The sequence below is a fragment of the Rhinolophus hipposideros genome (assembly GCF_964194185.1).
Source record: "Rhinolophus hipposideros genome assembly, chromosome: 6".
Classification (NCBI taxonomy): Eukaryota; Metazoa; Chordata; class Mammalia; order Chiroptera; family Rhinolophidae; genus Rhinolophus; species Rhinolophus hipposideros.
The window spans coordinates 9,885,871-9,913,043 of NC_138052.1; the positions used below are offsets into that span (position 1 = coordinate 9,885,871).

General features: G+C 45.0%; 1 protein-coding gene across 2 annotated transcripts in view; it reads left to right on the forward strand.

Moving 5' to 3' along the window:
• The first annotated feature begins 3,244 nt into the window (after nt 1-3,244).
• Nucleotides 3,245-27,173, forward strand: part of SCTR (secretin receptor) — a 71,450-nt gene continuing 47,521 nt past the window's right edge. The window contains exons 1-2 of one of the 2 annotated variants that reach the window (XM_081051695.1): nt 3,245-3,404; nt 17,086-17,206. In XM_081051695.1, coding sequence (XP_080907821.1) covers nt 3,333-3,404; nt 17,086-17,206 — 193 coding nt within the window. In that variant the 5' untranslated portion in view covers nt 3,245-3,332. Of the gene's footprint in view, nt 3,405-17,085; nt 17,207-26,786; nt 26,902-27,173 lie in introns of those variants that run through there. The other variant, XM_081051696.1, reaches the window with a different exon arrangement.

Here is a 27,173-nt window from a genome sequence, read left to right on the forward strand (position 1 = left end):
ATTACAAAGAGGAGAGATCGAGGATTTGGTGAACCAACAGGATTTGGTGAGGGATGAGGAACTTGATCCGATATCAAGGGTAATAAGATCAAGAGAGGAGGCATTCTAACAAAACTGATGGCAGAATCCTTGCCGAGACTGGGTGAGGCAGGCCAAAGACAGTCAGGGTCACATTGGAGGCCTAATCAAGAAGAGAACTCAGAGGAGACTGACTAAAGTTTGGTCAAGAGAGACTCTTTGTCACTCGTCAGGCCCATTGTTGCTAATCCCTAGTGACTCACCATCCCTTGTTGGTCCCCTTAACCCTGCCCACGCCTCTGCACATAGTCCTTTCATTAAACTGTCTTCAATTAAATCACATGAGCAATGGTTCCTCCCTCTCCTGTCAGCCCCTGACTGCTGGTCCTACCTACCCCATAGGCTGGTTTTGTGGATCAGATGAGATGATGTGTGCAAAAGAACTGTGGAAGCCCCAGGGTTTAGGAAGTCATCTTCATGGATGAGAGGAATGCTAGTACAGTGCAGAGGGCATGTGCGTTGGGTTCAGTCCTGATTTCAAATTCTGCCCCTGCCCCTTATTGGCTGTGTTGTTGGAGGGCAGTTCTTATCTTCTCCAAGCCTCAAGCTCCCAACCTATTAGTCAAGGAAAGTAATTCTCTCTCATGTAGTCTTGGAGGATCTAACAACGCACTACAAATTCCTACAAGACTCCTTCACACATGGCAGGTATTACATAATGTTGTTTGGCCCCTATCTCTTCCTCCCACCTCTGTTATGAAATTGTTTTCTCAAGTGTGGTTTACAAAGCCACTAACAGCACACATGGCTTTAAGGGCTTCTCACAGAGTACTTCAGACCCTTTTCTTAAATACCTCCCATTTAAGGAAGAACGAATGGCTTGCCACAGGCCAGAAATTTATTGAATTACCCAGAACAAATGTTGTTTTGCTTTTTCAGTGGACATCATGAGGTTCTGGTAGAGAACAGAGGTTGCATTTTTATATTGTTTTCTTTTTATTTCTTTCCATCAAAAAAATAATATACAGTAGTTACAGAAAATATCCAAGCAACAGGAAATCTATACAGTAAAAATTGCAAGTCCTTAACTCAAAAACTTTCTGATGCACATTTAGGGTGTTGGAGTTTAATTGGGGCAAGTGACATTATTCTTTCCAGTCTAAATCTTGAACCAATTGAGAAATAAGATTAAAACAGACATGACCAATGTCACTTTTTTTTTTTAATTTTTATTGGGGAATACTGCGGAACAGTGTTTTTCCAGTATCCGTCAGCTCCAAGTCAAGTTGTTGATTTCAATCTAGTTGTGGAGGGCGCAGCTCACTGGCCCATGTGGGAATCGAACCGGTGACCTGGGTACTATAAGCACTGCACTCTCACCAACTGAGCCAACTGGCCGCCCCGATGTCACTTTTATTAGTGATAATATTGGTCTTGGAGAATGTGGTTTATATTTGTGGGAAAGTGGGTTTTCTAACAGTGAACCCCAAAATTAGATAGGCCACCACCCTATCACTGGTGATACTGGATAAATACAGGCAGAGCCTTGACCACCAACGACAGCCTGGCCCAGGGCAACTCAGTTTCAGGCTCTCTGCAGGTGGGGGTGCTGTGAAAGGAAGGGGAGAGTTGGGGGGCAGAATCTCATGCCAGTTCTTATCCCAAACGCATTAATCATGTAGAGCTCAGCACACGTGTGCACGCGCTTGCATGCATGCACGCACGTGTGTGTGTTGGGGGGAGGGACATGACTGAGGTGGGTAGAGAGAAGCCAGAAGTAGTATACTCATGGTTACTTTTCACAAGAAAGGTAACGTCAAGCGTGGGGCTAAGTGTTTCCCTTCCATCACATTATCTCCCGTTTTCCGCTGCTACGACGGTGCGTTCACAGACATCCTTGCGCTTCTTTCATCGGGTCCTTGGGTGAGTATTTCTATAGTGAAAGTTCCTAAAAGTGAGTTGGTGGTTATGTAAACTTTAGATTGACATGTACTGAACATTGACTGCTGACCTGAGAGCAGAAAGCATTTCCCCCCTTTTATTTCTGCGGTGGTTTATGAATCTCACCTCGCCTCTTCGGGTAGGAAGGCTGCTGAGGACTACAGCATCTTACTTTAACAGCCGGTTAGCAATCTGACCAGAGGTCATTCACAGAGAATCAGAGTCAGCCATGGTGTGCAGAGCCGGGCTTTCCCATCTGACATGCTGAGTTGCGTGTGCCTGGATGGCTCATTGATCTTCCTCCACTCTCAATGATCTCTTCTGTCAAACCAGTATATCACCTTCAGATTTGGGGGGAGTTTAATGAGCTGATGTATTTAAAATGCCTGGGGAAAGGTCAAGGTAGAAGGAGAGGCAAGTGGAAAGGGAGTGGGCACCAGTGCAGAGGAAGAAAATATTGAGTGTACAAAAGCCGTGTGCGGGTACCTTGCACTGAAAGGCCAAATGCCATCCTCCAGGAAATCTAAGCACTCAGGCTCAGATTGAGCAGGCTACTGGGAATATCTGCCTAATGTTTAAACAGCCTCCAGTGAGGCCAGGAAGCATGAAACCTAAGGGCGAGTCAGCCCCGGGTGGACCAGATGGTCCTCCTTGGTCCACCTGATGGTGAAAGGCTTCCCGGGTGATGGTGCTCATGGAAGTGAAACTTTCCAGAATGAGCCAGCATAACTTTAACCGTGAAGAAAAATAAAGTGAAAATTGGAAATCAAGTGCAAGGTAACTGCCCGGCAGAATAGATGCAACAGGCATTGACAGAGCTCCCGCTGTCACAGGGCAGTACTAGCGCAATCTTCTTTCATCCCGAAGGCGGGTGTTAGATGTACGGTGAGGGAGGAGAGCACTGAGGTTCACAAAGGTGACCTGGGCTGTCCATCCGCGCGCAGCAAGGTTGTGGCAGGGCTGAGTGCGCTCCCTGGACTCGGGGTGTTGCCGCGTCGAAGGCTAAGCCAGCGTGCCCTCTCCTGGTCTCCTCGCTCCCGGGCCGAGGCTGCGGGAGCCGGATCCAGGCCCCCGCGCCCTCCCTGCCCCCCCCCTGCCAGCCTGCCCGCGGGTCCCCAGCCCGTCAGTCCGGCTGGGCGGAGGAGCGCGGGCAGCGCCGCGTCCTTATCAATGGGCCGGGCGGCGTAGCGTGCGGCCACCTTTTCCGAGGAGGCGCAGTGCCGGGGTAGCCGCGGTTGCCTGGCCCAATCATGGCTCCTCCCGGCGCGGCGGCGGGCCGGCCCCTGCGACCCTGCGGGGGGCGCTGAGCTCCGGAGCCGGCGGTGAGCACGGGCGGGCGGCCGTCGGGGCGCCGCCGGGAGCGCGCCGGCACCATGCGCCCTCGCCCGCGGCCGCCGCCGGGGCTGCTGTCGCTGCTGTTGCTGCTCGCCGGCGCGGCGCACACCGTGAGTACCGCGCCCCTCCGCGGGCACAGGGCCCCTCCGCGTTCACACGGAGTTGGGTGGCGGGGGACCCCCAGGTCTTCCACCGAGGCGCGCGGATCCTTCCCCCGTCCCCCGCTCCAACAATCTCTATCAGCTTCTCTCCGGAGGGCCTCCTCCCCTCCCCTCAAAATAAGTACGTGTGCGCCGGACAGGGCAGCTCTAAGGTGAACCCCCGGGCTTCCATCCCACCCCTTCCTCCAGGCTGCCACCGTAAGGCCCTCCTAGACGGAAATTCTCCAGCCGTCCTCGGCGCTGCCTGTTCTGTGCTGGGCACTTTGCCTCCATGGATTCATTGAAACTTCATAATCTCTCTACAAGGTTGATGTTATCACCCTCACTTTACAGACAAGGAAACCGACACTCAGAAAGACCAAAAATCTTGCCCCCCCCCAAAAGACAATTGGAACCCACATCCGTCTGCCCCAAAGCCTTGACATTCACACTCAGGGCCTGCAGGTGGGAAAACCTCAGAAAGCTCAGCCCCGAGCTTCCGGGCCTGTGATGGGACCGTGTGCAGCTCCCCCCACCCCTCCTCTTCTGTGGAATTTGGCTCCATAACGTCTACGTGCCCAGGGACTCCTGAGAGCCTCTGGTCTCCACAAACCAGCTCCAGGGAGAAGCTGGAGGAGAAAAGAGAAGGCGGTGGAGTAGATGGCCATGGCTTGTTTTCCTTTCCCTGAAAAACTCCTGGGAATCTGCAGGCCTCTCCCTGTGGGATTTGTGAAGTGGCTGCACCCAGATGGGCTGGATGGAAGGAATGGGGATGGAGTGGGGGATGGAGAGTGGGTAGGTGTAGATTCCAGAACTACTACTTTCCATCAACATTCCAAACTGCCCCCCCCCCCAGTCTGTCCCAAAAAATTCCCCAGGGAAAGCTCTTGGGAACCCAATTTTGTGTCTCCAGTCTCTGTCCTGAGCAAGTCCTTCCTGGTGTCCAGTGACCTTGCCCCACTGTAATCCTCTTTTGCTTGATCCTAAGAAAAACCTCAGCTCCCCGAGCTGATGGGAGTGTTGGCACTCAGGAGACGCCCATCTTTCTGGCAAGTCCATAACATTCCAGCAGCAGTAGTTTGGAAGAGTGGAATTTGGGGCTCTTGTTCCCAAATTCCCTTGTAACCTTGGAGCTTCTTCTCCTCAGTGCTGGTGAAGAAAGGTGCTAGAACAAAAGCACCCCCTCATTAGTCCGAACTCCTAATTTGGGGAAAAGCCACCGAGGCATTGGAGAAAAATCAAAACCAAATACAGCTTAGAGGTGTGTTGTTATTCAGTGCCCAGGGATGGGAGAGGGGATAGTTCTTTCTTTGATATCCTCCAGGCTCCTTAAGTATTTGTAGTAACCCTGAGGTTGTCCAGAGAAATTAACAGGCAGTGGACTTCGGGACTGAGGTTCAGCCTGTATTTTAATCTCCCCCATGTTATCTCAGGAAGGAGCAGAGGGGAAAATAAGAAACTTTGCTTGGTTCAAGCCTTCGGTGTGTCTCGGGAGGTTGCTTTGTTATATGCTCTGGTCCAATTCCCTCATTTTACAGACGAGCAAACTGAGACCACAGGGAGACGGGACCTGCCCCATATCTGCAGGTTAGTGGTAGAGCTGGGACTAGAACCCAGATCTCTTGATTCCCAATGACCCAGAGCTCTGCTAATTACATCACTTGTCTTTCTTTGCATGTCACTTTCATACACTCATGTACTACCTTGTATTATTGCCAGATAGTTTTCTGTGCATAAGTCTTGCTCCTCTGATTATTTTATGGGCTTAACCAGACCTGAGGTCTCACATTTCTTGGCAGAGAACTCCTTTAATAAATAGGAGTGGAACTGACCTAATTTGATTGGTGTTATTTCCCAGCCTATGAAACCCTGTTTTCCTTCTGTGTGATTGAGTGGTCAGACATTTGATTTTGAAATTTAAGGGTATTCAAACAACTGTTTATTCATTTGGGGCTCTCTTGAGGAAGATCACAGGCTTCTTCCTAATGAGGAGTCATTAAGGCCAAATTCTTTGTTACTACCCCCCACCCTCACTGCCTTTCCATACAGGGAGATGCCAGGAGGGTACCTTGCAAGTGGAAGCCAAAAAGTGATGATGGCTGATAGGGGCAGTGTTCTCAGATTGCCGTAGGAAACCCTGATCACACCTCCCCTTGCTACCCCACGCCCGTGTATTGCATAAGCACTTTTACCTGGAAGAATATTGCAGTTATTCACCAGTACACCTGTCCTCCCCTCCTCCCAAATACACGCACTTCAAGCTTGAGCATTGAGACTTAGTCGCTTTCATCCTTTATCCCTGGAGCCCATCACAGTATAAGAGGGAGCGCAAGGAGTATATATTGGTTGAATGAATGAATAAATGAACGAGTGACACGGTGATGATATCCATAGCAACTGTCAAGCAGTGGCAATTTTATATAGCAACAAGCAGGGAAGAACGACAGCTTGAAAGCAATGATTGCTTTAAAAATTGTGCATAAGTGTGTCAATCAAAGGAGAATTAGTCATTCAAGGTAGGGCTTTTTAATCCAGGGCATCTGGCAAACTGCCAACTTGATAATCTCAGTGAGTTAAGTGGGATGTGTGGGGCTGCTTTTTCCTTCAATCACTGTTTCTTAACTTTGACACTATAATCTTGGATATTAAATCTGGGCTTTCAACAAGCAGTGCCAAGAAGAGAGCTATGTCTTCCCCTGGCAGGGAAGAAGTAATGGGGAGGGGATAACAGGGACAGAGTGCAGAGAGCGGAGATGGGTAATTCTTTGTTGTATGTCCTGTGCATTGTATGATATCCAGCGGCATCCCTGGCCTCTACCCTCTAGAAGCATCTCTCTAAGTCGTGACAACAGAAATGTCTTCGGACATTGTCAAATGTCCTCTGGGAGGACATTGTCAAATGTCCTATGGGAGGCAAAGAGGGCAAAAATGCCCCTGGTTGAGAACCACTGCCTGAAGGTTGTCATGTTTCAGGGGAGATGAATTAACAGGGCTAATAATAGGTGTTAATTGCATGCTGGACGCAGGGCAGTGGGGTTGGTGGCAGGGAATCTGAGTCGGAGGATGAAAGCAAGTGTACATGACGAAACATTTTCAAGCCACATAAAAAGACTTCTGTGGGGAATAACTTCCTTGATCTTTTTCACCCTCCTTTCCCACTTTACCCCTCCTTTCTCCATGCCTCCCCAGTTGACGGCTCAGAAACATAAAAAAGTATGGGGTCTGTACACTGAAGTTTCCAGCACATGGTGGTCCCTGCCCCTTCCCGTGGTGCATCTGATTCAGAGGCTGACAGGCTCTTTGGCGGCTCTGAGCAGAATTGTAGGAAGGCCTGCAAAAGGTCATGTGAGGAGCTGGCTATTGATAATTCTTCAGAGGAGGGTCACTGGGATTTTCTTTTATACCTGAACAACCACTTTCTAATTTTCTGAGGAAGTGCTTGTGGATTTATCTTGAAAATTTTACCATCCCTAATATTAATGGAAATGATGATTTTAAAGTTTCCCCTTATTGAGCACCTTCACACCAGAAAGTCTGCTAAGCCCTTCCCAGACTGATTTAATTCTCACATCAACAATCAGTAGCCCTCATTGTGCAGATGAGGACACAGAAGCCATTTGCTCAGATCACCCAGGAGGACACGGTGGCATGTGATTCAAACCCAGTTCTTCTTAACCAGCACATGCACCTTTCCCATCGTGAGGCCTGCTCTGGTTTCTGGTCCCCAAAGGGCTGTCATAAAATTCTCTCCCAAATCTCAAAATAACATTAATTTCAGTTTAATCTAATTGCTTTGTAAAACACAAAACATATCTAATTGTTTATAAAACAGCCAATGTATTTTATTGATAAGCTTGGAGTCACAGAATCAAACAAACAGGAAGTACACTTCCAGACTGTTTAAGGGAGTCCTCTTGGCTTTGGTGTTACCTTTTTGGTGTTCCCACTGAGCGTCCCTCTCTCCACCCGGTCCCCATTTTCCCCATCCTGTTGTTACCTCGCACACCAAGGGAAGACATCGCTCTCTTCCGGGTGCTCCTGTTGAAAGCCCAGATTTAATATCCAGGGTTAGAGCTCCACCACTAGAGCCCCATCCAGTGGCCCCTGATTTGGTCCCTGCTTCCTTGCCCTTAGCAAACTGAGGTTTATCACCACTGACCTTCACTCAGGCTCTGGGACAACCTGCAACCCAAGGTAAAACCCACAACACCCAGATCCTATCAACTTGCTTACATTACAAACAGAGGGCTGCTCAGTGTACTTGTGGACAAGTGAGAATGTCCTGGGACCCACCCAGCCTCACCATTCTGTGTCTGACAGATTACAAGGGGCATGTAGGGAAAAGACGTCCCTGGTTGATCGTCTCCTGTGGTCCCAGCCCATCGTACTGCCAGGATTCCTGAGTTTTCCAGAGTCTTCTCCAGAATCCCCACATGCCCAACATCCATTTTCTCACCCCTGACTCTCAGAGGCTCTCCCTGATGTGCACCATCTTTTCAAATTCCTCACCTTACCACCTCCTCTTCATTTTCACCACACGGGCTTGCCTCCCACTTCCTGAGAGTCAACACTACCTGGATGAATTTCTTCTCACCAACATCTTATAGGTGTGTCTAAATGATGCCCTCCTGTTCTCTTCCTTCCTGTCTGCTCAGTTGTCTCGGGTTGCCATAACAAAACACTGCAGACTGGGGGGCTGAAACAACATCTATTTTCTCCCATTTCTGGAGAATAGAAGTCCAAGATTAAGGGCCAGCAGCGTTGGGTCCTAGTGAGAGCCCTCTTCCTGGCTTGCAGAGGCTGATTGGTCCTCATGTGGCCTTTCCTCCGAGCAGGTGCAGACAGACAGCGAGTTTTCTGGTGTCTCTTCTTATAAGGAATCCTATCAAATCAGGGCCCCACCCTTATGACCTCATTGAACCTTAAGTTAAATTACCTCCTTACAGGCCCCTCTCCAAATACAGCCATAGTGGGGTTAGGGATTCAACATACAAGTTTTGGGGAGACAGAAACATTCAGTCCATAATACCATCCAAGTAAAACAGAGGCTGTACTCCTCCCTGCGGCCAGTCTCTACACCAGAGCTGATCCTGCTACCACCATCTTAATGGCCTCTGAGATGACACAATGCAGCCTCTGTGCCCAACCTTCACATTTCTTTGGACTGGCTTTTTCCATCAGCTGATCAACTTGCCTAAGTCTGTCCAACCCAGGCGGTAAAGAGCTCTGGGCCCTTCTAGCCAGTTCCACCTCTGCCCCCTGATGGCCAGCTTCTTGGAAAAAGCATCCAGGATCATTGCCCCCACATGCACTCATTTCTCAGCCCACTGCAATCTGGCTCCTTCCACACTACCCATTGAAATCAGTCTCAGCAGTGGCCTTCATTTTGCCACATTCGCTGCAAACTTTTCAGTCGTGGTCCTGCCTATGGTGACCACGTGATTTATGAGACAGATGAGACATTATGAATAATGACATTGAGACAGAAGGCATACACCCAGTCTGTCCTAGGCAAAGTGAGGCATGGGGCCAGGCCTGTCGGAGATATTCAGTGCCAGGACACTCCCTTCTTTCTTCTCTCCCTTCCCTGGGCTTCTTTTTGTAGTCTCCTGGTTTCCATCCTGTGCCTCGTGCTGTTCCCCCTGGAGCTCCGTCTTCTGAACCTGTAGGGATCACTCCTTAGGCTCTTCCTCTTTGGCCCTTCCTCTCCTCTGCTCTCTCTTACCATGTGTTCTCCCTTGGCAGTCCTACTTGTTATAAATCCAAGCTTCCTTAACCAAAACTCCCAAGCCTATGTCTCTTTTCCTTGTTTTTCTTGTTCTTTAAACTATCAAAGCACCCAAAGCAGACTCCTGGGAGCCACACTGCCCCGTGCCCTCACCCCATACTTAGGCCACCTCCTGCTCTTGCAGAATCTGTCTATACACTGTCACACCTGAGCCCTCCTCTTTATAGGGTGTTGCTGCTCTGGTTACAACAATTCTTCCTCGTTTCTTGCCTAAATGGCGGAGCCATCTCCTGGGACGACCCTGCTGTCACTTTTGGTCCATTATCATCTGGCCACTTCCTTCACTATGCATTCTGGCCGTTGCCCCGCGTGGACCCCTTTAGAGACCATGAACTTCAAGGGCATGAGCTGTGACCCTTTTACCTTCATGTCCCCAGCGATGAGCAGATTGCTGGGCATATAGTAGGTGCCCAATAAACGTTTGCTGAAATGTGTTTTGAACTGGTTGTATGATAATGAGTTCCCTCTTCTTATTTTTCATTGTATAAACTAGACTCGTATTTCCTTTTTTTTCCTCCTTGAAACTATTTATTTCCAGTCTCAAGTTGGCAGGCAAGTAATTATAAAGTGTGATCAGCAAAGTGATGTTGATTCTCTTAATCTTCTTCAGAATTCAATAAGGCATTATTATACCTCCTCTCAGATTTTACCTTTTCAGATTTAAAAGTCCAAAAATAAAACTCTAAAATAGCTTATATAACTCTCTTTTGACATTTTCCCCCTCTTATTTTGGGGTTCACTTCATTACTGTCTCTCTGCAGACTAGATTTTTCTGTTGCCTTTTAAAGGATGGAATATGATTACCCCATAGCTTCTAAGCTTACATGCTCTAGGAATGGAAGGGATTGACCTTACTCCCTATTCCAATACCAAATATCCAAGAGAGGAAAGCAGGGTGTCCCAAATTTGGTGAGGTTTTTTTCCCTTGGTCTCATCAGTGAGATGGAACTTTTTATGAATTTGTTCACTATAGTGGGCCAGCCATGACTAGGTGTTGAGTGAGACACAAAGGGTGACATGCCCTACAGAGATACTAATAGACGTGCAACATCTTGGAGAAGTTACAACTTAAGTGTCTTTTCTAAAATAAAAATAAAAAATAAATAAATAAAAAATACTGTAGGTTATACCCTAGCAAAACCAAAACTGAATCTAAAATATTGGACACAAAAAAGTGGAATTTACCCAGCATGACCAGGGACAGATAGCAGTTCCATAGTTCTGCAACAGACCAAAAAGAATTTAGTTTAGAAAGTCAAAGGGCTCCCAGAGGCAAATCCCGGAGAAGCTAGTTGTCAATATGACACAGTGTTGTTCTATTCAGAACCTGGGGTACAACTATGACGCATAATTGATGCAGTGATATGTAATTAAGGCCTACCAATTTTGTGATCAACAAGAAAAAAGAAAGTCAACTTAAAATTCCTGAAAAAGACAAAAGTTATATGAAAAAAAATCTGTGGTCCAAGTATTTTAAAAACAGAACTTTGGCATGATTTTAGCAATATATTTAAAACTCTGGATGTAAAGATGGCTTGGACTCAAATCTCTGAAACTAGCAAGGGAAGTATATATGATGTATAGGTTTTTTTGGTTAATATAAATAATAAAAGCACTATTTAGTAAATTTTTTTCTCACAATCCCTTATTAAATTTATGGGGAATACATATTTTTCAATGTACTTAGGTCTGAGGTGTGCTATTTTTACTACCAAATAGCACCCTATTCTTAGTACCAGCTACTTTGGTATTTTCTGCTCAAAACACTTCACTTACAACACCAAATATATGGGGCTTTTCCTCACAGTGACAACCAATTCTTCAACTCTGCAGACACTAGCTAGGTGTCTTCCAATTCAAGTCAATTCTGACACTAACTGCCTCACAGGTAAGGACTCCATCCCATAAGACTGCTCCTACATCAGACACCAACTGCAAGTCTGGGCCACCCCCCCTTTTTGACTGACTGGCTGTAAATTGGGGGTTCCCACGAGTCCGTCCTTGGGTTTGATAATTTGCTAGAATGGCTCACAGAACTCAGGAAAGTGTGTTTCTTACTATTACTGGTTTATAATCAAGGTTATATCTCAGGGAGAGATGTTATAGGGCTATGAAGAGGGCGAATGGAGTTCTCATGCCCTTTTCTGGATGTACCCCCTCCCTCGATGTATTGTCCAACTTGGAAACTCTGAACTCTGTTGTTTGAGGCATTTATGGAGTTTCCATCACACAAGCATGACTGACAAAATCGTTGCCCATTGTTGATTATTTAGTTTCCAGCCTCTCTCTGCTCTGTAGGGGTCGGAGGGTGGAACTGAAAGTCCCAACACTGTAACCATATGGTTGGTTTTTCTCGTGACCAGCCCCCAACCTGAAGCTATCTAGGGGTCCCCAGCCACTAGTCACCTTATTAGCACATAAAAAAAAATCACTTATCACCACTTTGGAGGTTCCAAGGGTCTTAGAAGCTCTGGTCTCAGGAGATGGGGACTAAGACCAAATGTTATAGGGAAAGATGCTCCTCTCACCCCAACACACAGGAGATTACAAGGGTTCTAGGAGCACTGTGCCAGGAACCAGGGACAAAAACCAACATATAAATGTCTCATCATGTCACAACAGGACATCCAATTTAAAATGTCAGATTAACCACGTGTGTGTACCTACTCTGCCCGTGGGGATGCCTAAAGATGATAGCAAAGGAATCAGAAGAGTTTAAACTTACAAAGTCAAAGAGAACAAGAGACAATAAGGAAGCAGAAGTTCCAAGAAGTCTTTGGGAAATGGGAATTGAATGAAGTAGTGGTGGCCATGTAGGGAACAAAACAACCTAAATGCCTCAGTGCTTTGGGGGGCATCGATGAGAAGCTGTCCGGTTGGCCGGCAGCACCCTGGAAAGGGCCCAGACGTGGAGGAGAAACACCCCATAGACCCTGATTGTGGGGCCCCTTGCAGCCTGATTACTTTATAGTGAATGCTACCAGTCAACAAATGGTTCAGGCCCACGGTGGTTCCAAGGGCCACTTTCATGCCTCAAGCTTAAGTGTGACATTGAGGAAGGCCTCCAGCATGGAAGCGAACAAATAGGAGAGAACTTAGAGGGACCATGCAGAGAGGACGAAAAACTTAAAACACACGACTACAACTAACATCCTGAAATACAGTTCTGTAAAAAGGATGCTGGAGCCAAGAAGAGGAAGTATAGAGAAGGGAATGCTATGCAAAAGGAATCATCAGAGAATAAGAAAGGCTGTTTGGAAATTAAATGTATGATGACAGAACAGTCATTAGAAAACCTAACAGATAATGTCAAGGAAATATTCCAGGAAGAAGATCACATAGACAAAATGGTAGAAGAATAGAGAAAGGTGAAGATTAGAGGATCCATCCAGGTTGTCCATTATTCAATTAATATGAAATCCAGGAAGGCAGAATAGGGAAGACGAAGGGAGGAAATAATAAATCAAATACGGTATTTTTTTTATAAGTTACTGGGTTTTTTAATTGGGGAAGGGGGAACAGGACTTTATTGGGAGACAGTGTGTACTTCCAGGACTTTTGTTTTTTTAATTGGGGAACAGTAGTGTGTTTTTCCCAGGACTCATCCAAGTCAAGTTGTTGTCCTTTCAGTCTTAGTTGTGGAGGGCGCAGCTCAGCTCCAGGTCCAGTCGTAGTTGTTAGTTTTAGAGGGCGCAGCCCACCATCTCTCATGGGAGTCAAACTGGCAACCTTGTGGTTGAGAGTCTGCGTTCCAACCATTTGAGCCATCTGGCCACAGGGAGCTCAGCGGCAGCTCATTGACTTCATTCTAATGACTTCATTCTAATTGCGGAGGGCGCAGCTCACTGGCCCATGTGGAAATTGAACCGGCAGCCCTGTTGCCCAGAGCTCACACTCTAACCAACTGAGCCACCGTCCGCCCTACAGTATTTTTTAAATTCCCAGAAATGAAGAACACAAATCTTTAGATAGAAATGCCCACTGAATAGCTAACCAATCAGTAAAAAAAAGAACCGTTTCTTCAAGAAATTTTAAAATAACTAAAAACAAAGAAAAATCCTAAATATTTCTAGAGAGAAAACATAAGTCACATACAAAAGGTTTGGAATCAGAAATAAACTTTTTATCAACAACACAGAAAGAAAGGAGAAATGCCTTGAAAATTTAGAAGAAAAATTATCTTCTACCTAGCATTCTCTACCCAGATTATTAATTAATTTCATAATTAATCAAACTAATAAAAGCTTTGTCACTCCTGCGAAAATTAAAATATTTACCTCCTATGTATGCTTTCTTAGGAAGTTACTAGAGAATTTGCTTCTGTAAAACGAGGAAGTAAAGCAAGGCAAGAGACATGGAATCTAGGAAAAGGAAGCTTACCCAGGAGAGCTGGGAAGAGGGTACCCCAAACCACAGGCAGGTATCAGGTCTAGCCTGGAGCAAGAGGAAGGAGGGGGGGGGGAGAGAAAGGTCTCCAGAAGGAAAACAACTGTTGATAGATGTCTAACAGCTGTCGGAGTACTTGGAAAATTTAGCCACATATAGAAAATTAATCAAATGGAAAAACAAAATAATTATTAACCTCAGGAAAAACAAAATGTACAAGAAGAGACATAATCATTTTACATGACTAGACTCGGCAGTGAATGATATTTCATAGTCAAAATAAGTCATTATAAGTACAAACCATGGATTTAAAATTAAATCAAGGGGAAGATATGTAATATATGGGGGAGAGAAGTATACGTGGGGACATCTAAAAACATCTAAATCTTGATCTTCCATAATAGAGAGTTTTTGGAGTTTTGGATAATGTCTCAAATTAATAAACCAAGAAATAGCTGTATAGGAACATAATTTTAAAATGTATAGAGATACAAATGAGACTAAACATCTAAAAAGAATTGAAAGTGATTGCCTCCGGAGAGGAAGTAAAAGTTAGGGAAGAGAACAGCTATTTCTCATTATAAATACTTCGTTACTAGTACAAGTAAAAATTTTTTTTTAAATAGACTTATACAAATTCAAATGTTTTGTTGTTTTTTTAGAAACAGTTTAAAGGGAACTTTTAAGGACTAATAGCTCTTGTTTTGAGGAAAATATTATATAAATTTTTAGCAATTCTTTCATCTTGTCTCTTTCTCCTGTGAATTTTATGGAAAATTATATTTAATTAATAACTATATAGAAATACATATATAAATATGCATGCATATGGCTACTAAATACCTGACTCTCCTCCCCTTCTTGAGGTTAATCTAGGTAATAAAGGGGCTAATTTCTCATGCATTCTCCCACCTGGGCAACTACCAAGTGGCTGCTCCATTGAATCCACAGGGTCCCCCTCCTTCACTGGTGGGCACCATCTGGAAGCTATGGCCTCAGTCCTTTCAGTAGAATGCTGTTGTTGTCACATGTTTCTTTAGTTGGCATGCCACTACCACACAAAACTATCTTGGTTTATTACCCTTTAATGGATGGGTCAAGGGTAAAACGTGTGATGATCCAGTTCACGCCCATTAGGATGGCTGTTATTAACAGAAAAGTAGCCCGGGTTAACGAGGGTCGGGAGCACTTGGAACCCATGTGCGTGGCTGGTGGAAACATAAAAAGTGGTGTGTGGAGCTGCTGCATACAAGTTTGGTGGTTCCTTGGGAAAGTAAACACAGCATTACCTTGTGATCCAGCTATTTCACTCTGACTATATACCCAAAAGAATAAGAAGCAGGGGCTCAAAGAGATATTTGTACACCGATGTTCATAGCAGCATTATTCACAATAGCCAATAGGTGGACGCAACCAAGTGTCTGTCCATCAACAGATGAATGGATGAACACAACATGGTACGTACGTGCAACAGAATATTATTCAGCCTTAAAAACAAATGAAATTCTGATGAATGTTAAAACATGGATGTGAAATAAGCCAGACCCAAGGGAATAAATATTGTATGATTCCACTTACATGAACTATCTGAAATAGGCAAATTCATAAAGTCAGGAAGTAGAATAGAGGTTATCGGGCTGGGCGAGGGGCAATGTGTAGTTATTATTTAACAGGGACAGAGTTTCTGTTGGGATGTTGAAAAAGTTTTGGAGATGAATAGTAGTGATAGCTGTACATTATAAATGTACTTAATGACAATGAATTGTTTACCTAAACATGGTTAAAATGGTAAATTTTATGTTATGTATATTTTACAACTTAAAAAAGTAATGTTAAGATGAGAGAAAAAAATAAACTGTCTTCTAATTATTATTTTTCCTATAGTCCCAGGGAAAAACACTAAGGAAATTGAACTTTTCTTGGAGGGGGGGGTCGCATTATAGGTGTTCTCTCATTTCTAATCTTATTCCATTGCTGTCAAGAGTCTTCTTTGCCAGAATACCCTTTTCTTCAATCTCTGACAGTGCAAATTGCCACCCAATTTTGAGAACCTTCATTCCCCATTTACACACATTAATGCCATTCTAGAATCTATTTTCACCCTGCATCAGTCAGCTATGCTGCGTAACAATCACAGATATCTCAGTGACATACAGCAATAAATGTTTATTTCTCTTTTAGTGTTTTCAAGTGAGCTAGGGTTTGATTGATCAACCACGATATTGACAATGATACAGTCATGTACGGAGCATTTCTATTACCCAATTAGTACTTAATGACAATGAATTCATTGATGGCGCCCTATTATAGTCATACTTTCTTCCCTCCCATTCCCACCCCTTCCTTAACTCCTGACAACCACTACTATGTTTTCCGTTTCTATAATTTTGTCATTTCAAGAACATTATATAAATGGAATCAAACAGTATGTAACCTTTGGGGATTGGCCATTTTCACTCAGCAGACTTCTCTGGAGATTCATCTAGGTTGGTACATGTATTAACAATTTGTTCAGCATCTTGGATCTGTAAGTCTATGCCTCTTGTCAAATTTGGGAAGTTTTATCTTCTCCTTTTGAAATTAATATGAGTTTCAGATGAATTTCCACTTATGGAACATTACTGTAGAGTGGACAAGAAGGTATAAAAACCCGTTGGAAGGTTGGTTTCTGAAATCCGGATCCCTGGGTGTACAACCTTGGTCACATCCCATAACCAACATGGCCCTTGGTTTCCCTTTCTGTTTCTCTTTATAGGGTTATTTTGAGAATTAGATCTAAGTCAATGTATGTGAAAAGAATATTAAAATTCCATACTTTGTGAAAAGTAAAGTAGGAGTTCAGTTTATCGATCTGTTCAGTTGTTCGTTCATTCATTCATTCATTCATTCATTCATTCATTCATTCATTCATTCATTCATTCACATATTTATCAAGTCTCAGGCACAAATGAAAGAATGGCACCATGCTTTGAAATCTACTCTGGGAAGAGCTAGGAAGCCAGATCTGTCTACCAGTCCTTCCTCAACCCTCCTGTCCATCTCCTCCCTGCAGTCGCTCTTGGTTTCAGATGGACACACGCTCTCTTCTGGGGGACAAGGAGATGGTTATGTGCAGGTTTCAAAGACCTTGTCTGAACCAGACTAAGCTTTCAAAATATGAGAAATAAACACAGTGGGAGTAGAATACATGAAGTCTTGCAGCTAATAGTAAGGTGTCAAGAAAGTCAATAACTTGGTAGATTCGGGAGCCTTGATAAACTTAGGGGCAAGATTTGCAGTGGACAAGATACAGAACTCTGCCCCAGGAGTAGCTGCCTGCACCCCACTGTGAACAAGGAGCTTCTCACGGGCAGGACTTTGCCTCCTTCATTGTCCAGGAATCCCCCTTGTCTAGCCCCACTCTTGCTCACAGGAAGTCCTTATGTGGGAGAACCAACTCAGTGGCAATGATGAGCATTCTTGGTTTGGGATTTGCAGGTTGAAGCCCTCCCTCGGCTGTGTGATGTGCTGCGGGTGCTGCGGGAGGATCGGGACCAGTGCCTGCAGGAACTCGCTGAAGAGAGGACAGGAGACCTGGGCAGAGAGCAGCCCACCCCAGGTACGTAGCCCACCTTAGTCCAGTCCTGACGTCCATCTTGTCCATTCCCACCAGGTCAGGGAAATCTTGTCCTCTGGGCCTGAATGGAGATGCAGGGGACTGGACCAGCTGTAGTCATGCAGGTAATCAGCTGGAGGGAAGGGTCTAGCGTGATCCTGGTGATCAGTCTACACATACTCAAAAAACTGATCATCGCCCCTCTTCTTTTCTCTGGGCTGTGCACACAGCCAGGGTTTTTGTGCCATTAGCTTCTGCATGAGGACTTCACTAAGGTAAGAGTTTGATAAGAAGTACTTATCAAAGCAGAGTACCTCTCATGCATTCTCTCACCTCCGCTGCTAGTTTGATGTGTGAGGTAGTCAGAAAGGCCGCGTGGGTTCAGAAAAAACTGGGGTCCTATGCTGGCTGACACTCACTGGCTGTGCAACCATGGACAAATTATTTAACCTTGTGAGCCTCAATTTCCTGATCTATAAAATGGACGTGATGTCTACTTCAAATTATAATGAAAATGAGATAAAGTATGTTAAAAACAGGTGTTTCTTAAATATTATTAATTTATATGCTGATTATTATTACTAACCAGACTTTGATTATTAATTTGATATTTGAATGTTCATTTTATTTCTAGACCCTTTCTTAACTTATCTTCTTCGCTGTTCTAAGGGTAAGGAAGGGTTGCATTAAGAAAAGGATCCATTACAGGTATTCAAATAAAAACTTGTACACACTTATTCACAGTAGCACCAGCCAAGAGATGGAAACAACCCAAGTATCTGTCAACTGATAAACGGATAAACAAATGTGATGTGTACAAACAATGGAGTATTATTCAGTCTTAGAAAGGAATGAAGTACTGATACATGCTGCAATATGGATGAATCTTAAAATGTGTTAACTGAAAGAAGCCAGTTACAAAACTCCATGCATTTTATGATTCCATTTATACGAAATGTCCACATTAGGTAAATCTATAGAGACAGAGATTAGAATAGCAATTGTCAGGGGCTGAGGGCAGGAGGAATGGGGAGTAACTGCTTGGGGGTTTCCTTTTGGTGGGGGTGAAAATGTCTTAGAACTAGATGGAGATGAACTAGATGGCAGCACAATACGGTGAATGTACTAAATGCCACTGAATTGTACACTTTAAAATGGCTAATGGTTAATTTGATGTTATGTGAATTTTTTCAAAGTAGACTTAATTGTTTTAGAGCAATTCACTACAAAATTGAGCAGAAAGTACAGAGAGTTCCCATATGGGAAACTTTCTGCTCTCCCCACCCCCAAACACACAGCCTCCTCTACCATCAACCTCCTGGGCCAGAGCGGCACATTTGTTACAATCAATGAACCTGCATTGACACATCTTTGACAGATATAGACACAAAGTCCATAGTTTACATTAGGGTCACTCTTGGTGTTGTATATTTTGTGAATTTTGACAAATGTATAATGACATGTATCCACTATTGTGATATCTATGCAATAATTTCTCTACCCTAAAAGTTCTCTGCGTTCTATTTATTCATCCCTCCCTCTCTAACCCCTGGAAACCACTAATCTTTTTTACTGTCTCCATAGTTTTGCCTTTTCCAGAATGTCATATAGTTGGAATTGTACAATATGTATCTTTTTTAGGTTGGTTTCTTTCACTTAGTGATATACGCTTAAGGTTTCCTTCCTGTCTTTTCATGGCTTGGTAATTCATTTCTTCCTAGAGCTGAATAATATTCCATTGTCTGGATGGACCACAGTTTATCTATTCACCTACTGAAGGACGTCTTGGTTGCTTCTAAGTTTGGGCACTTATAAATAAAGCTGCTCTGTGTGGGCATGACTTTTCACCTCATTTAGATAAATACTAAACAGTACGATTGCCGGATTATATGGTAAGGTATGTTCAGTTTCATAAGAAACTGCTAAACTGTCTTCCAAAATAGCTGTAGTATTCTACATTTCCACCAGCAATGAATGAAAGTTCCTGTTGCACCACATTCTTGCCAGCTTTTGGTGTTTTGTTTGGTTTTGTTTTAATTGTGAGAAAATACATATAACATAAAATTTACTAACTTAATCATTTTAAAATTTAAAACAAAAAACAGACAACATAAAATTGACCATCTTAACCATTTCTAAGTGTACAGTATAGTAGTATTAAGTACATTCACGTTGTTGTGCATTCATCCAATCTCCAGAACTCTTTCCATCTTGCAAAGCTGAAACTATACACCCATCCAAGAACAACTCCCTTTTCCCCCTTCTGTTATCCCCACTGTTCTACCTTCTGTTTCTACGAATTTGACTGTTCTATGTACTTCATGTAAATGGAGTCATATAGTATTTGTCCTTCTGTGATTGGCTTATTTAATTTAGCACAATGTTCTCAAAGTTCATCACTGTTGTAGCATAAAGCAGTATTTCCTTCCTCTTTAAGGCTGACTAATATGCCACATGTTGCTTATCCATTCATCCATTGAAAGACACCGAGGTTGCTTCCACCTTTTAGCTCTTGTGAAGAATGCTGCTATGAATGTGGCTGTGGAAATATCCCTGCTTTCAATTCTTTTAGGTGTATACCCAGAAGTAGAATTGCTGGATCATACTGTAGTTCTACTTTTAATTTTTTGAGGAACCACCATACTGTTGTTTGGAGTGGCTGCATCATTTTACGTTTTCACCAACAGTGCACAAAGTTTCTAATTTCTCCAGATCTTGTTATTTTCTCTTTGTTTTTTGATGGCAGCCACTCTAATGGGTGTGAGGTAGTATCTCATTGTGGTTTTGAGCTGCATTTCCCTAATGATTGATGATGTTGAGCATTTTTTTATGTGCTCTTAACCATTCATGTGTCTTCTTTGAAGACATATCTATTCAAGTTTTTTTTTTTAAATAAATTTTAAAATAGGGTTGTTTGATTTTTTGCTTTTTAGTTGTAGGAGTTCTTTATTTATTCTGAATATTAACCCCTCATCATTTATAAATAATTTCTCATATTGTGTGGATTGCCTTTTCACTCTGTTAATTGTGTCCTTTGATACACAGAAGTTTTTAAGTTTAATATAATTCAATAGTATCTGTTTCTATACTTGTCTGTTCTTTTTGGTGGTGTCAAGAAATCATTGCCAAGTCCAATCTCATGAAGATTTACCCTTATGTTTTCTTCTAAGCATTTTGTAGTCTTAGCTCTTACATTTAGTTTCTTTGTCCATGTTGAGTTAATTTTTGTGTGTGGTGTAAGGTAAAGTTCTGACTTCATTTTTTTGCATGGTGATATCCAGTTTTCCCAGTCCCATTTGTTGAAAGACTCTCCTTTTCCATTGAATAGTGTTGGTACACCTGTGAAAATTCGTTTGACCATACAGGTAAGGGTTTATTCTGGGGCTTTCTATTCTATTCCCTTGGTCTATCTGTCTGTCTTTATGCCAGTGCCACGATTATGGTAGCTTTCTTCTAAGTTTTGAAATGAAGAAATGTGAGATCCCCAACTTTGGTTTTTGGTTTTTTTTCAAGATTGTTTTGGCTATTCCTATGTCCCTTGAGAGTCTATTTGAAATTTTAGGATGGATTTTTCTATTTCTGCAAATAAATGTTAAGTAAACTCTAAATAAATAAATATTAAATAAAATATTTCTGTCATTGGGATTTTGATAGAGATTACTAAATCTGTAGATCACTTTGGGTAGTGTTGACATCTTAGCAATATTAAATTGTCACATCCATGAGTTCAGGATGTCTTTCCATTTATTTGTGTCTTCTTTAATTTCTTTCAGCAGCGTTTTGTAGTCTTCATTTTGCAAGTCTTTCACTTCATTGGTTAGTTTACTCCTAAGTTTTTTATTCTTTTTGATGCTATTGCAAATGGATTTGTTTTTTAATTTCCTTCTTAGGTTGTTCTTCATTAGTACCTAGGAATGCAGCTGATTTTTGTGTTGATTTTGTATCCATCTGCATCTTTGCTGAATCTATTTGTTAATTCTAACAGGTGTTTTGTGTGTGTATGGAATCTTTAGGGTGTTCTGTAAGATCATGCCATCTGTGAACAGAGATAATTACTTCTTTCCTTCCAATTTGGATGCCTTTTTTTTTCTTTCACCTAATTACTATAGCTAGGAATTCCCATACTATGCTGAATATAAGTGGCAAAAGTCAGCTTCCTTTTCTTGTTCCTGATCTTACAAGAAAAGCTTTCAGTCTTTTACCATTCAGTATGATGTTCATTGTGGACTTCTCATGTGTGGTCTTCATTATGTTGAGATAGTTTCCTTCCATTCCCAGTTTAAGTGCTTTTTTATCATGAAAAAGGTGTTGAATCTTGTCAAACGCCTTTTCTGCATCAATTGAGAAGATCGTGTGGTTTTTGTCTTTCATTCTATTAATAAGGTGTATTACATTGATCTCTTTTCACATATGTTGAATCATCCTTGCGTTTGAGGAATAGATCCCACTTGCTCATGGTGTATAAACCTTTTAATGTGCTATTCAATTGAGTTTGTTAGTATTTTTTTGAGGATTTTTGCATCAATGTTTATCAGAAATATTGGTCTTTAGTTTTCTTTTCTTGTAGAGTATTTGTGTGGCTTTGATATCAGAGTATGATATCAGAGTTTGATATCAGAGTATGCTGGTCTTATAGAATGATTTTGAAAGTGTTTCCTCCTTTTCAGTTTTTTGGAAGAGTTTAAAGAAGGTTGGTATTTCTTCTTTAAATGTTGGGAGGTTTTGTAATTTTTATTACAGATTCAGTTTCTTTACTAGTTAGAGGTCTGCTCAGATTGTCTATTCATGCTTCCATCTTGGTTGGCTGTGTGTTTCTAGGAATTTATCCATTTCATCTATGTTACAGTTTGTTGGTGCATAGGCCATGCTCTTTTCTCCAAGTCATGGCCTTTGTTCTTGAAATTCTTGAGCTGTTGGTTGTCCAGTTTCTTGTTGTCCACCATGCCAGGCTGGTGATTCCCTCCCTCACGCCAACCCCTGCTCTGCAGTCACACTCCCAGGAACTCGCCACTGCCTGAGCTGCCATGCCCGCTGTACCACTGCTTCCTTCCTCCTCTCACCCGTCTGCTCCTCTCCCTGCCTGTGCCACTTCAGAGCTCAGGGGAACACTACTGCCTGCCCAGTGGTGACAATGGCAACGGCATGTGTTGTGGGCTGAAAGGGGAAAACAGCCTCCATCTCTGTTACGTGAATTTTACCTCCATTTTCAAAAAGAAAGAAAGAGGAAGAGGAAGGGAGGGGAGGGGCCCATCCTCTTAAATTAGATAGACTGTTTGATCTTGAACAAGTACTTAATGTCTCTGGGCCTCAGTTGGAGTTGGGGTTGGTGTGAATTTAAAAGCATTCATTGACAAAATATTTAGCATTTACTGTCACGAGGTGAGAATGGTGAGAATAAAAAGTATAATAGTGAGAGGAAAAGGTACATAGACTCCTCTCTTATCACTTCGGAATGTATTTGGCTGCAAACAACACAAGCTTAGTACACTAGATCCATCAAATAAGAGTCGGTTTTTTGCACTTGAAAAAGTCCAGAACTGCTGCAAAGTTCCAGGATGTCACCAGATCCCAGGTTCCTTCTGTATTTCTGCTTGATGTGTGACATTTGCCTCGTGGTCGTAAGATAGCTGCTACACCTGCAGGGAGGAGAGGAGGGGACAGCACCGTGTTTCTGGCGGGAAGAAGAAAGTCCCAGGAAGCTGAGGGTGAGATCTACCGGAAAGCCAAACTTTCCTGAAACTGTCCAGCTGACTTTTGCTTCTGCTTCATCAGCCAGAGCTGGATTGCATGGCCACCCCCGGCTGCAACTGAGGCTGAAGTTTGAGATTTTTAGCTGTGTGTGTGGCCACCTTGAACAGGTCATATCCTCTTAGTGAGAAAGGAGAATGAGCAATGGAGAGTGTCTGCCACAGCCGTTCTGACTCTGTCAGGTGAGGGAGCTGTTAATCAAATAACCACCAATTAACGCAAATTAGCAAAGAGATAAGAAGAGTGTATGCGGCTGTGTGTAAGTATGTAAGGAGGGGGTCTTACCCTGGTCTGCGGCTCAGGAAGGTTTTCCTGAGAGAGTGAGGTTTCCTAAGGCTGCTCCTTAAGGGTGCACAATAGTTGTTTGGCAAAGAGGAGGAAGAGTGTGCAGCAGAGACAGGAGCACACCTGTGGCGGGAGGGAGCACGGCGCATTTGAGGAAGGCCTGTACAGCTGGCACACAGCTTGGGGCACACAGCCTGGGGATGGGCGCGAGCGCCGCAACATGAACGCGACAGGCTGCAGGGCCACCGCACTCAGGACGGCTTTGACCAAAGGGAGGCTTTGCACCCTGGTCCTAAATCCTAAAAGCGATGGAAAGCCGTGGGGAGTCTTGAGGGGGAGTGATGTAATCGTCGGCATTGTGAAAGATCATCTTTGCTGCAGAATGCAAGGTGCTTTGGAGAAGGACAGGAGTAAGTTCAGAGAGACCCCTTGTGAAGTTGGTGGGCGGCACAGAAGATAATGGTCATTGGGACTACATAGGGTGCCTTCATTTGGGTTCCCCAGAAGTAGGCCCTAGGACAAGGATTCAGATGCAAGTAGCTTATTTGGCAGGCGATTCCAGGAAAGCCCAGTGGAGGTGTGGGGAACCAAGACACAGAGGAAAGGAGGCCAGTAAACCTTGTATTATCTGTCGCTGTGGGCAATGGGAGCTTAGCCCCCTGGAGCCAGCATAGGACACACACCTGGGAGTGACAGAGGAGCTGGTACATTTGTCCTCCCTCCCCCAACTTCCCATCAGTCAGAGCCTGGGGCTGCACTTCAGCCTGCTGCGCTTGGGCGGCCAAGTGGGCTCCTATGGCTAGAGAAAGCACCCAGACAAAGAGATTTGGGGGCCAACATTGGAAAGTGAAGGGAAAGAAAAGGAAAGACCACGGAGATATGGACAGGGTCTGCTTCAGGGGGAGCAGGAGGTGGAGAAGAGTGGACACAAGTACGGGCTATTTAGAGGTAACACTGACAGGGCATGGTGACGGATTGGCTCAGGGGTGAGGTTGAAGACAGCGTGTCCAGGAGGACCCTCGAGTGTTCAACCCGAGCAACTACAGGAAGGGGTGAAGGGAGACCAGATATTTGGGGGGAGAAGACCATGAGTTGGGTTTTAGATGCGTAGAGTGGAGCCTTTAGAGGAGGTCAGGAATGGGGACGCTTCTGTACAGGTGGCAATTAGGCTGCAGCTGCATGTGGTGGGGGGAGAGGGGGCAGGAGGTGCCTAGGAGCAGGCCTGGGGATCCCAGGCATTTGTTGTCAGAGCAGCCAGAGGCAGGAGGAAGATCACGGTGTCATGGTGGCAGAGGCCTTGCAGTTTGTGTGTTGCAGTGTGCTTTAGCCTGTGCCCCCATCCGCTGCCTGAGGGACAGGGGCTGGATGGCTTTATCCCCACAGTTCAAGCCTTTCCTTCCTCTCTACTGGCTATGAGAGCTGCCTGGGAGGAGGCAGACTGTGGTCTTATGGTGCTCACGGGGGGCCACTGAGCAGAGCCTCCTGATTTCCTGGGGCCTCCTGCTACCCCAGAAACTGTCTGGAACAGCAGAGAGTGAAGCACGGACAAAGCCAGCCTTGGGAGCAGCAGAGCTGGCATCTGCCCTCTCTCTGCACGTCCCTAAAATCCCAATGACAGGGCATGAGCCTTTCATGCAGCCCTGAGAGCAAAGGCCTAGAATGGCAAGCCTCTGGGAAAGATGATGGTGAACTTCAGTTTACACTGAGCAAGAAGGGACAGTTATGTCAAAAATTAGCATCTGGCGTGTTTAAAATGTCCCATTGCTTTCCAGGGGTTCCAGGACGAGATCCAGCTCCTGACTTGAGCCTTGTCCATACCTCCAGCCAGCCCAAACATTTCCACTTGGCTCAACCAAATTGCTTACAGTTTCCTGTCTGAGTTAGTTTCTCTCCTGCCTCTGAGCCTTTGCACTTGCTGATCTCTCTGCGGTAACACCATTCTTTCTTCTTCACTCTACCAACCACTCTCTCTTTTAGACAACTCCACGAATTATTCCTGAATGCCCATAGCTCTGCTGGTTTAGCTGGCCCCCTACCTCCTGCAGGACCCTCTGTTTCTCTCCCTCCTGGGACCTCTGCACTGCGTTGTAGAGATGTGTTTGCTGGGCTTTTTCTGCCTCAGCCTGAGGCAGGAACTGTGTCACTCTCCTCATCTTTCCCAGTGTGTGGCACAGGGCCTGTAAGACACTTGAGGTGTGTTTGTTGACTGACTTCCTGAGTGAGTGCAAGTACTTGACTGGGAGGAGGGTGAGAGGAGAAAACAAAAGAGAGCTGGCCCCAAGGAGAGAGTGGGAGACGAGGCAGAGCCTCTGAGGGAACGAGGCCCCACAGAGGAGATGTAGATGGCTCCCAGCTTGCCCAACGTGTCACATACTGGCTGAGGTGAGCAGTGTAGCCCATGTCACCCATGGAGGGATGCTTTCCAGAGCCTGATCTGGGAGCAGAAAGGGGAGTCGCTTGTTCTCCTAGGTCCTCTCGTAAAGAGCATTGAGTGGCTCTGCCTCTGCCTACTCTACTCAGACCAAGTGACCCCATTGGCTGGGGCCTCCTGTTCTGGGTGCCCCGATGTTCCTGCCAGGCTCCCTCAGCGAAAGGGTAGTTTCGCTCCTGCAACTGCAGGAGGAAGTGGTCAGCTGCGTGGCCACCAACAGGCTGGATTTAGTGAACTGAGCGCAGGGCTGAGTGCAAGGCTGTGGGACAAATGGAGCCAGCCGAAATCTCAGCACTGTTCCTTCCTGTCTGCAATCCTGGACAAGAGACGTCACTCTTCTCCTCAACGTGCCCATTTTAAAACGGGGAGAATAATCTTATGACCTCATGACTCTGGAGAGAGCGTGTGAAGACAGGGCGTGTCATCGTAGCAGGGAGCTTCTCTGATGGCCTCTGCCCCAGTTCCTTGGTGCAGATAGGCTTACCCCTGCCATGGATGGGTGGGGTCCGCTTGTGTCCCCTGCACAAGACCCTCTCCCATGAGGCTTCTTTCCCGTGAGCCACTTGCCCAGTCACCCTACGGGTGCCGACCCCACGTTTACAGTCCTCGGGGACATTGTACTATGGCCACGCCCAGATGGACTAACGGGGGCAGGTCTGGTCATCTGTTTTCCCCAAAGCTCCCGTGTGGTCCTCAGTCTGCATCCAGGACTGAAAAAGCTCATGAGGGACTCCCACTTGGTTCTGCCACAACCTCCCTGGGGAGATACAGGTCAGGCCCAGACCGCACCCCTCTCTTCTGGACCTCGCTCACCTCCTGTGACAAAAGAGTTGTGCTGGACTTGCAATATTTGAGACTGTGTTTGGCAAGGCCAGGGCAGTGGGTGAAAGGGTGGCCAGGCTGGCCCCACCTTGCCACACATGACTCAGGTCACTTGGATCTATTTTGCGTGTTGGCCTTCTGCCATTTTCATTTAAGGAAAGGGGTCTGTTGCTTTAAAAACCTGGTTGCAAAGTCCCCATAGCAGAGGATGTCCAAGGCCCAGACCTGCTGGGAAAGTGTTCAGGCCTGCTCTGCCGAGAGGTTGGTAAGCAGAGCCAAAGATCCATCGCAGAGGTTAGAACAGATGTGGTGGCGGAGGGGAAAGGTTCCCTGAAAGACTGGAGAGGAGAAATGACGAAGGGGCACAGCCACTGGGGATGGGTGTAGCCTCTGGTGTCCACATCAGACCCAGGTGAGTGGCAGGGCTGCGGCTGAGGCCACCTGGATGTGGGCGTAGCCTTGTAACCTAAGCCCTGCAGGCCCCCAGCTCCCCGAGGAGCAGGACTCCCGATGTCCCCAGGAACCGAGGCCCATGGCACCCTGTATCTCCATCCCAACAGTCATCTGTCCTGATGCCCGGGCAGGGAGGGGCTGGCGAGACTCTCCGATGGGGGCAGGAGGTTAATGGTTAAGCTGCCCGGTCCTCCCTGGGAGGAGGTTAATGTTTGAACTCCAGACGAATCA